The sequence below is a fragment of the Dromaius novaehollandiae genome, chromosome Z (genome assembly GCF_036370855.1).
Source record: "Dromaius novaehollandiae isolate bDroNov1 chromosome Z, bDroNov1.hap1, whole genome shotgun sequence".
NCBI lineage: Eukaryota > Metazoa > Chordata > Aves > Casuariiformes > Dromaiidae > Dromaius > Dromaius novaehollandiae.
This window is the reverse complement of record NC_088132.1, coordinates 26,776,320-26,789,624: the sequence shown is the minus strand read 5'-3', so window position 1 is coordinate 26,789,624 and position 13,305 is coordinate 26,776,320. Positions and strand designations below refer to the sequence as shown.

The 13,305-nt window shown below is 44.7% G+C and overlaps 1 protein-coding gene across 6 annotated transcripts; it reads right to left on the bottom strand.

Moving 5' to 3' along the window:
• Window positions 1-331: 331 nt before the first annotated feature.
• On the bottom strand, window positions 332-12,649 carry LOC112983248 (glucosaminyl (N-acetyl) transferase 1). Of its 6 annotated transcripts, none has more exons than XM_064502644.1 (6): window positions 12,539-12,649; window positions 6,694-6,816; window positions 5,351-5,426; window positions 3,779-3,909; window positions 3,137-3,272; window positions 332-2,716 (listed from the first exon to the last, which is right to left on the bottom strand). In XM_064502644.1, the coding sequence occupies exon 6, from the start codon at window positions 2,576-2,578 to the stop codon at window positions 1,298-1,300; it is 1,281 nt and encodes a 426-aa protein (XP_064358714.1). In that variant the 5' UTR covers window positions 2,579-2,716; window positions 3,137-3,272; window positions 3,779-3,909; window positions 5,351-5,426; window positions 6,694-6,816; window positions 12,539-12,649; the 3' UTR covers window positions 332-1,297. The 6 variants fall into 6 exon arrangements, with proteins under 6 accessions (XP_064358714.1, XP_025956021.1, XP_025956020.1 ...); XM_026100236.2 differs by having other exon boundaries at window positions 5,351-5,399; XM_026100235.2 differs by lacking the exon at window positions 3,779-3,909.
• Window positions 12,650-13,305: the final 656 nt, after the last annotated feature.

The following is a 13,305-nucleotide window of genomic DNA, read 5'->3' as shown; positions in this document are numbered from 1 at the left end:
TCCCTCAGCACCTTACTTCTGCACTGCTCCCTGTATCTGGACTGCGTTGCAGCAGCTGATCTAGTCAGGCAGCTAAGCTGAATGAAAACCAGTCCAGATTTCCTCCTTCCCCTTCCACTAAAAGAAGCAACTAACTAAATAAAAATCACTGCACCAGCTAAACTTGCAGGGACGCGGATGCATGAATGAACGGAGGAAAGGCAGGACTTGCCGCCTCAGCTGCAGCTTCAGTAGTAGGTGTCATGCTAAGCTAAAAACATTTTAGGTCTTCATCATTAAGATTTTTTTGGCAGTACTTGCAGAAGGACTTTAATTGTGGGAAAAGGCAATGTTATTTAGAAAAAAAAAACTTTATTTTTGCATATGCAGTGTTAAAAGCATCTGGAATGCAAGTTGAGCCTGACAGGAAGCAGAGTTCTGTCAGTAACATTTGGACACTGCTGCAATTCTTAAGTTTTTGAGAAACTTAAGAGTCACCTTGTACCAGAAAGCAAGACTCCTGATACAGTAACAAGTGTAAAATTATAATTCTAACTCTCATTAGGCACAGAAGTGAAGTTTCCCTGAGAAGACACACGTTACAAACTAGTTTATAAACTTTGTATCACATAATCAGAGAGAATTTAAGTGTACAAAGGCAAGATTTTGCTACAAAAAAATTGAAACATAAGTCCTTAATACTTCAAGCTGAAGATGAAGTTTCCAAGCAAATTAAAAATCATGTATTACAGAACTGCAGCACTCAAATTTACATCAAGTGATGACAATTGGCTTTGGTATATTCCCTTTTGTTTAGTTTTCAAACAAATTCCAATGTGAATTTCCTGAGATCTTTCAGTATCTCAACATGAACTTTGTGCAGTCCAGCCGCTTCTTTTCCCCCTTTCTCTTCATCTTTCCCTTCCAGTTAGTATTACAGTCATGGAAAACGACCATGCATGATATGCATTTTCCAGGTCTTTGAACAAATGCTTTAGATGAAAGAAGCCCATTAATTACACTTTTTAGATAACAATAAATATTCCAAATATCTGGGCTTCCAAAAACTGCTGTCTTTAATCTAGTCCCATAGTTTCTACCCAAAGTTCCAAGCCTCAACATAAAACGTGACACATCCTTGTCTTCACTTGAGACAGGTCATCTCTCCTCCTTGTCCATGGACCTCCCTGTGAGGCAGGGTCTCATCACCACCACACCGATGTGATGAGAAAGCACATCAGCACCATCACCATACACATTAAAGCATATAGCCGTATCTTATTTGTATCTATATTTTATAAAACTTAAAGTGAGTATTTCAGTTATTTTGCTGATACAAAGCTTTGTGTCGCAAATACTCTTCCAAGCATTTCACAGCAAAAGGGTCAACGTCAGTATCAAACTTGTTAGCAAAGAAGTGGTGGTTTCGCAGCATCCAGTTCAAGTCTCCTGCTCCAAAAACACAGACGGAGCGAACGTGAATCCCACTGCATGGTGGGTAGGGCGCACCTTTAGACACGTCGCCTTCGAAGTACTGCCACTTCACAAACCTGGCCAGCGCATTCATGTCAGAGACATCAAACTTATTACTGGCAGAAACTGCACCCGGGACCTCAGGGATTCTCTGAATTGTTGCCCACAGGTACTCGTCAGGGCTGTAAGTGTCTTTTGCCCATTCAATAAAGGAAAGGATTTTGCTGTTTTCTAATACGTGTTCTACAAATCTTCTGCTAATGACAAAATAGGCACTACCAGAAAAAATTGGAGTACTGAGAGGTGGTCGTTTTTTGTCTGCGCCTGTGTTCTTTACTTTACCGTCAATAATCTCATGGTGCTTTTTCCACCTTACTTCTTTAGAGACAGGCATTTTTTCTGTTTCCAAGCTGTTTTCACCTTTCAGGGCTTTCAGCCTCTCTACTATTTCCTGGTTGGTCTTAATAGGAAAGTCCATGCCACAGAGGTTTATTAAGTATTTCCACTTTGTACTTCTTCCGTAGAGGTCTTTCATGCAGTTAATGTCTGCCTGCACCCTGCTCCATGAAGCGTATACCACACTCTCTAACTGGCTGGAAATAAAGACATTATCAAAACAGGAAACTATTCCCTTCACGGCAGCAAAAAAGGATTCCGGAGACTTTTTGTCAACATGGATGCAGTAAAAATTCTGAGGAGCATAGATTGATCTTAGAAGTCTATCAAGCATCTCAATTTTGTGATAAACCACTATTGAGTAAGCAATTGGAAATTCTGCTTCTTCACTGCTGAGAGGTTCCATAATATATTTCCTAGTCTTGGTAAAGGAGGCACAGTCTGCTGTCATGTTAATATAGTCATCTGTTGTTAGTTTGGGGCGTTTCTTAAATGACACAGATAATGTCTCAAGCTTTACCTTTTGAATTTCTTCTATATCACCCTCCAATACCTTTGTGCAGCTAACACTGCTAATAGGATCTTCATCAGTCAGCTCCAGATGCCTCCGATTTAGGAAGTCTGGCTTCTGGTTAACTTTCAAAACTGAAATTATTACTAGAATAAGAGTTAGCCCCAAGAAAAGCCTGAAGAGCGAGTTGTGGCAGAACCGTAGTTTCCTTTTCAGCATTTCAAATATCCGGTACCTTCACAGAGCTAAAAAAATTGCCCTCCACTCTGCTCATACCAGCTTCAACAACTTCAGAAAAATCAGTTTGTGTTTCTCATGAGGCTGGTGCATTTGTCAGGGGAGATGGAAGGAAAAATCCTATGAGAAAATGAAAAATGAATGACAGGCAGCTACTAAAAGGTTACTTAAAAAAAAAAAAACTGGTTAAAAGTTCCATTATTAATTACTGATTGTAAAAAGGTGAATAGTTCAGACAAAAGGATTTTTTTGAAATGTAGAGATTAATGAATAAAACTGGTTTATTTCTCTAAAAAAAAGACTGGGAGAAACAGTTTCATGAGCCGCTATTTCCTAGCTTCTATCAGCTGTAGTACTAGGGCTGCAAACCGCGGTGCAGACTGCAAGCGTGTTCAGCTGCATCTGACAAAATTAAAGCCAGTAAATCGGATATGTTACTGAGAAGCAAGTATTTGGTGTTAAATCGCACTTTGGAGTTTGATGAGAACGTTTTATACCCACTTTGCCAGTGACATAGATTTCACCACATATTCCATTTACCGCTAATTCCTGGAAGCTATTCACTCTTCATCTTCATGCCTGGAAAGCAGCCCCTGAAGACTTTCAAGATTTTGTGTATGAGATGTGGTCTCTTTAACGTGCTGCAGGTGATCCTAGGAATACCATCGGGAAAGAGCTGAAGAGAAAGATAGAAAGAAATTAGTACAAAACAGCTGAGACTGAATTGCTGAAGGATCTGTGTCAAGGTAAAAGCATAAAGGCAGTATTTATGATCCATCCTGAAACCTGATCTGTGTGAGTCCCTGCGAATGCACAGTCCTCGGAGCACAGCAGGGCCGTGTTGTTCTCCTTTAGACACACTTATTCTCTACGATTCAGCAGTCTGTTTTTGCATGAAAACATTCTGCAAGGCTGAGTCACAACATTTATAATCTGCCAAAGTCATTTTCAGCCTTATTTCACAGACACTACTTTGCTCTTGTTCATTAGTCCCGTTTCCCCTTGAACACCTTCTTCTGTATCGGCACTCTGTGAGGGATCGCTGCAGTTATGCAGCTGCTACAGCAGTAATTGTTGGGAAACCCGCAGTCTGGAGAGGCTTAAAGAACTGGATTTCTGCTTTGTAAGTTCCTCCCCATACGGGTAAACTGATCACGAATATGACATCCTTAAACAACTTACATTGCTGCTTGAATGTCATTTGTACGTAAAACGTTTTTGTCTGAGTAACTCAGTGCAGGTTTGGATTTCAAAACAAGCCGTAGTTGCAAAAGCCGACATAGCTTGTAGAGACCATCTTCCAATGCTTTAAGCTGTAAGTCAAAAACTTCATGAAACACTGAAGTATTATAGAGACGTACAATTCCTTTCATTCATACTATTTGTGTGAACGTTTTTAGTGACTCTGAATAACACTTTGACCAGCTCAAAAAGCAATTTTTACCAAAAACAATTGGTAAGAGTATCTATTTTTATGAAGACGTGTGCACTGCGTCCTGTTCTGGGCTTTGCAGTAGCCAGTTCAGCATAAAGCTTTTCTTGCTTACCCTTTTCTTTAAAGCTAGCCCAATATCATTTTAGCTTTTAATTCTCAAACCGTGGCTTTTAACTCGCTGCTCGCAAGTCACAGAACACGTGTGTGGACATAAGAGGTTGCGATTTGGCATTACGCAGTTTTTTGGCCGCAACGATGCCGTTGGGATGCCCCACGGATCACCTCCACCGCTGTGCCCACAGCATCACACTGACTCGGGGAACTGACCTGGCTGGGTTGGGGGGTGTGGGTGGAGGGGGGGGGATCACTGCACAACTGTCTTGCACAGCTGTAAGGATCAGAGATATTTTACACCTGTATTGTCACCAAATATTTCATAATTGAAGCCACTGCCAGGCAAAAAGTCGCAAACTATTTGTGAGTAACAACATTATACAAATATCTTATGTACTGCCAAGGGTACTTTGTTCCCAGAGTTGCATCTATAATTACTTTAACCCGCAGTTGTGAAGAAGGACATTTATTCCAAATCTGCTGAAGGTAAATAGCGAAGTCAAACTGAAAGAGTTAAAGTTTTGCCTCTTACAGTAAGTAGCCAGGTGAACTAGTGTGCAACTGCATCTGTAAATGTGCCTTTTAAGTATCAGGTCTCAGGCTTCTGAATCTGAATTTAAAAAAAGAACAGTGAAATTCTACAACTACCGTTTTTAACTTGGGAAGTGGCCTGAAACCAAATGATGTAGTTTAGAGCAACATTTAAACTGAAATACATTATAACTTATCACACACTTACTTGCATGAGATCTTGCTAGTTCTGCCTCATATATCCAGTCCACTAAAAATAATATCCCTTACATATTAACTGAAAAGAGGAAGGACACTAATTTTGTGACAGTTGCCGTAATATGCATACAGCATATATTTACATAGACTGAAGCTTTGATAGTAGTCACCCTTAAATTACTGATTTCTTCCTACCAGCTTAGAAATGAAGACTTTCCTACAAGTTAAAAAGCACTTCAAACACCACACTTGTACTTGCAAAGCTTTAGTTGACTGAAGCTGTAATCCTTCCTCTTTTCCCAGTCAATCCCAGGATCCCAGTCAACATGGCTATTCTATTGTACTTCCAGTTCATATAGGAGCACTAGCATCATGGAGTAATATATGCTTTAAAAAGATCGCCACCTCCACCCCACCTTGTTCTCCACAACACAGGAGTCAGAGCCTTCACTGAAAGCTACCATTAGTATCCTTACCTGCTGCAGTTCCCAAAGAACAGAGCTTGCTATGAAGTCTTCCCTGCTCCTGTTTTAGAACAAGACTTGTTTTACTCTTCTCTCAGTGTTATGCAGAAAAAAAAGAAAAAAGAAAAAAAAAAGCTGAATACAGAGCAAAGAATCTGTTTCAGAAAGCCCTTCTGCATCTACCTGCATGCAGTTCCCCTGTCATTTTGAGCTGAGAATAATCACACCTTGCATTTCCATTATACAAAAATGAAATATCTGCAAACATTACACGTAGCACGGCTCTTATCTTTAGGTGAAAGTTTTTCCATAGGCAAGTCTGTCTCACTGACATCCTGCTCCTTCTGAACAGTCTTAACAATAAGTTGCTATCTGCTCATGCCTGTAATTCCTCTGCAAGAAGTACTAAAACCTGACCATATCTTACTCTTTGCAAATGCTGACCTTCACAGAGTAAGAAAAGATTTGGCACCTTTCATTTACTAATATGCCTGTTTTTTTGTTTTAGAAAGCTTGGGATACAATACTCATTAATGCAGTTTCACACTGCGCTCAGCAAAGTCTTTAACATTTTTTCTCAAGCTGTACGTCGCTTTGGTGTGCACAGTGAAAAACACAGTGCTGGAGATGGAGCTTTGCACGGTGGGAGGGCAGGAAGGAGGTTTGCATAGCCGCAGATAACAGACTGCATGCCGCAGCCTCGGTCTCGCTCTCGTTGAAGTTCAGGCTCGTTAAGTTACCTGCTTGACCAGATTCATTCTTTTACTGCCTCCTCACATCTGAACTATATTTTTGATGCGGCAGGCATCCAAAGGGGAAGCCGCTGACAGAGTAGATGCTGGTACCTGGAGGAGTTACGACAAAGGTTTACCTCTGCCTGCTTTCCTCTTCCCAGCAAAAATTGTCCTTCGCTGCCTTATACTGGCTGTAAAGTATGACTAAACACCACAACAAAGCACAAGGTTGTTTTGACTTGACTTTTGCTAGAGACTCCTGATTGGTGTTTAAATAGAGCTGAGCTCCTGGGAAGAAGGATTACTACCTCTGGTATAAATCTCTAATTTTGACACTTGTTCCATGTCAGAGGGCAAATCACTTAGATCACCTGCCTCTTAGCTTATTCATCTCTGATAAAGGGCTCATTACATGGCAGCTTGGGGGATGTCTTGGAAGAAGTTAGGTTCAGATTTAACTTTTACATTATCATAAAGGTACTGGCATAAAATAGCTGATCCTGATATGGATGTCTTTACCTGGTTGGTATATAAACTCAAGGTAACCCCATAAACTAAATGCTTCACCTGACCCACCTTACTGATAGAAACAAGTCAGCAAGAGGCTATATGGGCACTTACGCCAAAAGCGTTAACTAGGATTAACTTTCATCAAGGGAGAGCTGCAGCCACAGGCAGGAGGGAGCAGCACCCGCTCAGCCCAGCTCAGCATGCCGTTTCAGATAAGTATGACTTCATTTGTACCTAAAAACAAACAGAAAATCCCACAACGAATGTAACTCTTTAATGGAAAAAAAGAAGCTTTCGCGAGATTAGACCAAACCGGAGGGAGACCAAAGTTCACCCGGACTTTTCATGTCGACTGGTGCACTGTACGTGCAATGCTTTTGGGAAGGAGCGTGAGATGACCGGTATGTTGTACTTATGCTGTAGGGTCTGTGCTAAGCTAGGAGATTTTCTCCTAAGCTAGGAGATTTTTCCTGACGGTTTGAAGTAGACATAACGCACCTACATCGCTCCCACGAGACACTCTGAAGGAGGACACGTGCCGCTTGGTGGGCGGCAGCCCTCCTGGGCCGTCGGCACTGCGCTGCTGGGAAGAGCGGCAGCTCTCGCTCCCACCACCCGTTCCCAGCACCAGAAAGCCTCCCCCGACAGCAAGGTTTCGGAAATGTAGCTTCGCGCAGCTCTGCAGTCCAGCAAACTGAGACGGCCATTTTTAGGGTCTCGTTTGGCCTGATACGGTCGAAAATAGGTAAGGCATCTTTCCCTAAACCACATTAGGGCAGTACTATTTCCTGGGACTATATATTTTTTTCAACTGACATCACTTCAACTACCTCCTTCTGCCAAAGACTATAGTCTAGGGACTGTAGTCCCTAGTTCTTTTGCAGGGCTACAAACAGGTAAAACACAGGCCAATGCCACGTAATCATTCTTACTGGATGTGTCTCCTCGAAAGAGTGCAAACCTATGCTTCTTTATTAAGCTCTACTGCCAATACTTGATAGAGTAAAAGCATCAGCAGAACTGACAGCATGGGCTCCCTAGTTTTCATGCATCACAGCTCTTTCCTTGCAACAAAGCATTCAAAATGCACCACGCTCGCAGGTCCTGTTTAAAATAGGTTAGAATAGAGCCAACCCCAAAGCTAAATATTTAGTTTTTGTATTTAAGATAGTTTTACTTTTTAAGAGGAGTGTAATTTTTCCTTAGAAAAAGCAATTAGAGCATGCTGTGAAAAGACATATACACCCGCTCCACGATGAAAATCACCAGGGCCTGCAGGCACGGGGACCAAAAGCAGGTACCTTCTGGTTTTGGCACTTCAGCCATTTCTCACATGAATGAAAAAAGCATCGAGGCAAATCAGCACACAGCTAATTACTAATTATGGCAGTATGTCAAACGCTGATTCAGCCGCCGAAAGGAAGGAACCACTCTTCCTCCAAAATGCGCCGCAGGCCAGGACCAGTGCCCGAGGCTCAGAGGGGACTGGCCGAAGGAGAAAGAGGTACTTTGAGGTACTTTGGCAGCCTGGCCATCTCGTAAAGGGGTGGCAGCAAGCAGGCCGGCAGGCGCGAGGGGTCAGGTAGAGCCTCCGGCTGAGCGCCAGCCCTGATGAGCGTGGGCAAGATCTGACGGGGCTGGTAGGCCCAGCTGCGATGTCCAGGGTTGCTGCTCTCGGCCTCGTGGACTGCGAGGGGAAAATAATATCATATCATCTATTAAACCAAAACTAAATCCAGTGGGGGATGAAGCAACCCCTGTCTCCTGCCTTTCTCTTTTCCTCCTGTTCAGACGCTGCTGAAGAATACGCGAGGACGGAGATGGTGACGCCAGCTCGCTTGTGGTTGCGTTGGTGACTTTGGGCAGACAGTTGAAGCGTAAATAAACCAGCTGAAGTAGCGACCCTTTGGCCGACCCCCAGAACAGCGAGCGAGCCGGCGTCGACCTGAAGTCAAGCCCTTGCTCTTCCCTCCGCTATTCACAAATCCCACCCGAGGTGGGAGGCTCCTCCTCGACGCCTGGCCAGCAGGCCCTCCGCAGAGGGCTGCTTTGCTGCCAAGTCCTGGACGTGTTTTACCAGGCATGCACGTCCCGCGAGCGGTTTTTATAATTAACCTGCTTCCATCCAGGCTCAGCTATGCAGAACACCAGCGCTGAGGAGGAAGTGAGTGTTTTAAACCCACAAACGAGTTGCCTAAACACAAACGCACGCAGGCCCCTGGTTATCTGCAGGGACGTGCCACCCGCGGAGCGGAGTCGCTTTTACTCAGCATTTCTGTGGCACCAAAGCAGCACGACGTTGAAAGCAGCCGTGCCTGCAACTGAATGGAAGGTCTCATGTTTTTTCCGTTAGAGTGTCTTCAGTCTTAGCGAAAGTAAGTATTTGTCATAACCAGAGCCTGTGGAGACAGACTTAATGGGGTTAAAGCCCTGATTCTGAAAGCCATGTACAGATAGCAGCGAGTTTCCATGAAAGCAGGTTTCCTGATCATTGGCAGCACCCTGCAAGATCAGGACCTTCTCCTTCAAAGCTAATTTAAAAATAACATATATAAGGAAAATAAAAGCCACTTTTTTTTAGAAAGAATTAACAATGTTCTAGCTCTATGTAAGTACAGACGCCAGCTTTAGACAAAACTCCACAAATGACTAGTACTGCTACACCCACCACCACATGGAGATAAAAGAACAAGAGCAGCTAGGGCTGGTGAGCTGATTTTCATGGAAAATGCATGAAAATAAATTCAACACTATGGTTTATTTTGTGCTTTTGCATGCAAATGTCATATGCTAGAATCTTCCCTTTAAAACCAGCAACACTAAACCCACGTGATCATGCAGTCAATGTAGAAAATAGCATTGGAAGAAACGTATTTTTCACTAGCCTTTCTAGTAATCTCTATACATTTTTTATATATATCTATATAATATATATATTAAATTATCTTCTGAGCAGAGCTCCAAGTCCGATCCCCGTTAGTGTTCCTGTCTGTCTGTACAGGTCCCACAGGCAGCACTGAAACAGTAAGAAATTTCAGCTAAGCAAATTACAGCTGTTATAGCAAAGGCGTTTGAGCAACCAATTTCTCCCTCGAAAAGTCTAGGTCCCTTAGTAGTGAAGAAAAGAGATGTGTTTTATCTCAGCAAAAAGTGCAGTCACAAGTCCCAAAATAAAAGGTAATACTGCCCAGTTTAACCCACAGTAGAGCTGCTTCATGTTCCTCAGGATAATCTATGCGTTGGCTACACTGAAGTGAAACGTATACCCATTTCTTCACACCATTCTCAAACTGGATCTATAAATTCCCCTAGGATGGAGCACATTTGGCATCTCTGGTGCCTCCCTGTAGACTTTGCTCTTTGCTGCCTTGTGTGTTTCAGAAAGGGCCAAACCAGCAGACCCTGTTAGAGGAAAATAATATCATCTACTAAACCAAAACTAAATTCAGTGGGGAACGGAAGAGGCTGTCAAACTTGTGAGTACTCACATTCCCTCTTCAAACATAACATTTAAAATACTCTTCTGAGGAGGCTTTCTTAGCCCTCTTCAGAAGGCAACGTTTTCAAGCCATGCCTACAGCAACACTTCGTCAGTGAGCTAAAGGACAAATCGTACCAGCAGCAATAACTTTCTCCTCTGAAAATAACAGATTTTTGCCTTACGGTTGCAGCCCTAATAAGGATCAACTCAAGTGCACAGGCTTGACCCTGTTGTGCAAGAAGTCAATAAAACAACCTTCTTAATCTGTAGTTCAAGAAGTACTCTATGATTTTTGTTAGTTTTGCCATTCACTTTAGATGAGTTCACTTTGATCTTCAAGACAACAGCACATAAAAAAAACCAGTTCAAAAATACAAGTTTTACTTGCCTGAGGGGCAGACCCTACTGGAAAGTAAGTTCCCCTGCAACATACACAAGAAGATAGACAAAAGTCACACTACAATTTATAGTGCTGTATATACCATGAGCATTGTTTAACTTTCACTGCCATCACAGACACTTTATACAGCAGCAGTTCGGACTGAGAACTGCCACCTCTTTCTGTTATTCCTGAGAGGATTTTGCAGTATGAAAACAGCCCAACTCTTTGTCCCTGCCCCCCTCTGCCCCTAATAAACAAAAAAGGCATAAAATTCTAATGGAGAACAATATGTAGAATTAGAATAGGAGAAACAAAATTGGGAATATTTTGTTAACATTTACAAAATACAGTGTTCATCATGATTCACAAAATTCTTGTTTGGTGGATGCAAATGGCTCTCTGAGCTAATTCAGAGTTCTCTGAGCCGTGATGAGGTGCATGTGTGCTTTTATTGAGGTTCTCGCTTGACAACCACCCTACTTAGGAGAACATTTTACATTATAAGGAGTAGTTTCCCTGGAGCTACGAAGTAAAGCTAGTGGCACAAGTTTATGTCAGCTGCACTAGCAGGGCATGCTGCATTCCTGGGGAATCACTTTTTTTTTTGGTTTCCTCAGAGATAACGGTAGGTTGATGCTGCTAAGTATGTTCAAGTTTCAGGAGCTTATGAACCAAAACAAGCGGAGAACTTTGGGATTATGTTGGGATTCCAAGGAAAACTGGGAAGACATTTTTAGAAAAAATAAGGTAAATCTTTTCATAAGACCAGCAGTGGGTTTTCCACCGTAGCAACAAATCTGGAGAGCTGCATTTTGCTCCCATGTATTCTCAACACAGCAGACTGTAAATCTTTGGCATGTATGAGTAAGTGTTTCCCAGTGCCTGCCACTGAAGTTTAGAGTAAGAAAATAGACCTTTGCAAAGGGATTTATATTTTCTTAAAGCAAGTTTTGGCTTTTATAACCTCAGGAAAAAAGTATTGCACATGGTTTCACTTGTAGAGCCCCAGGCAATTCAGGTTCATAGGAAAGAGACAATGCTGGTGATTGATGTCTACTGCAGGCAGACTAGGGAATCACAGAAGGGGAGAAAATAAAAGCAGAATTTTCTCTTGTATACACCTACTTCCACAAGCAGTGTACCATCCTAACTGAGCTCCAACTTGAGCAGCAAACACTGCATTATTTTTCTTTGTGCTTCACAAGGCTTTTCCAGTTGAAGTTGATAGACACAAATGCTAGATCTGTCCTCTCTCCTGCCACTACTGTTTCTGACTCCTGAAGTCTTGTCGTTCTTGCCAGCTCTGAAGTCGCCCACCTCACATTCCATTAAAAAGCAGTTAAAAATTGCAGGCTCCACATTGGCAGTTCCCTGCTGCTGCTGCTCGTCCTTCTTCCACAAAGAAACCCACTTTTCAGAGCAACATTCAAAGCAGGCAAAGCGCCAGAGCAGAACTGCGCCGCCGGTCAGGCGTCTGAGCCCTCTTGCCCAACCTGGGTCACAAAAACCTATTTACAACCTCCTAAACCACCTTGCTATTAAAAAAAATGAGGTTTTGCCAGGGTGTTCCCTGTTCTAGCAAATTTAAAAGGGGGGGAGGTGGAGGGGAGGCAATAACTCCACTTCAGGAGTGCGGTACTTCAGGAGCATCAGATCATCATCTCCCTCTCTCCAGGGCGGGTGCCCTGTGGCCAACAGCTTCCCGTGCGCTCCCCGCATCCCATGGGAGCTGCTGGTCGGCAGGCGCTCTGGCCTGGCCGTGGAAAAGTGGAGGGAAGTGGGCGGCAAAGAAGAAAGGAAAGAAGGGAAGAAGAGGGGAAGAAGAAAGAGAAGAAGGAGAGAAGGGGGAAAGGAAGAAGGAGAGAAGGGGGAAAGGAAGAAGGAGAGAAGGGGGAAAGGAAGAAGGAGAGGGAAGGAGAAGAAAGGCGCGGCAGCTCGTTTTCCCTCCGTCTCAGCGCGGCACCTGCCTGGCGACCCCCGTCGCTCCCCGGGGCCGAGGCGGCCCGCGGCGGGCACGAAGGACGCCCCGGGCAGGGCGGCGCTCGCAGCCCGCCCCGGCCCGGTCCCGGCCCGGTCCCGCCCGCAGCACCCACCTGCGGGGCGGCCGCCGCTGCAGCCCGGCGCGACGCGGAGGCTCCGGAGCCGCCGCTGCCCCGGCGCGGAGCGCTGCTGCCGCCAGCCCTGCCCCTGCCCCGGCCCCGGCCCCGGCCCCCGCCCGGCCGCTCCGCCCCGCCCCGCCCCGCTGCGGTCCCTCTTGCAGCCGCGTGTGTGCACGTGTGTTTTTAAGGCTCCCCCCCCGCCCCGAGTTTCGGTGAGGCCCTTTACGCCGGAGCAGGCCCCTTCGCCGCAGTGGGGGCCGGTGCTCCGCTGCTCGGGGCAGGGTGCGGGTCGGGCCGGGGCACGGGCTGCCGGACCTCGCCTCGCCTCGCACCGCCTCGTTACGCGCCCGGCTCCGGGGTAGCGTGCGCCAGACCGGCAGTCCTCCCCCTTCCCGGGCAAGTGGGGGGGAAAGTGGCCTTTCTGGTGTGTCTGTCACCTACAGGGCCAGAGTTCTGGCAGACCGCAGTATTAAAAAAAGGCTTTTCCTCTGGAAACCCAGTGGTGATTGGTAACTGAAGTTCTCAGTGGGAGTGAAAAACTGCTTTTTCTGAAGGTGGCCGGGGGAGATTTCCTGCTTGCTTTCCCGAGAGAGCACACTGGTTTGTGGTGCTACTGGCACAACAGATAAGCCTGGTATCCTGTGGGTCTCGCATGTGAAGTAGGGCAGTAAGAGAAGTGAAAGATAGGGTAAATTTAAATGTTCCTTCTTTTGCTAAAATGTCTGGAAAACTTCACAGTTTGCATTGCAATGTGATGAGTT

Excerpts from the sequence above, each read along its gene's own strand:
- LOC112983248 (XM_064502644.1), bottom strand. The coding sequence starts at position 2,578 with ATGCTGAAAAGGAAACTACGGTTCTGCCACAACTCGCTCTTCAGGCTT.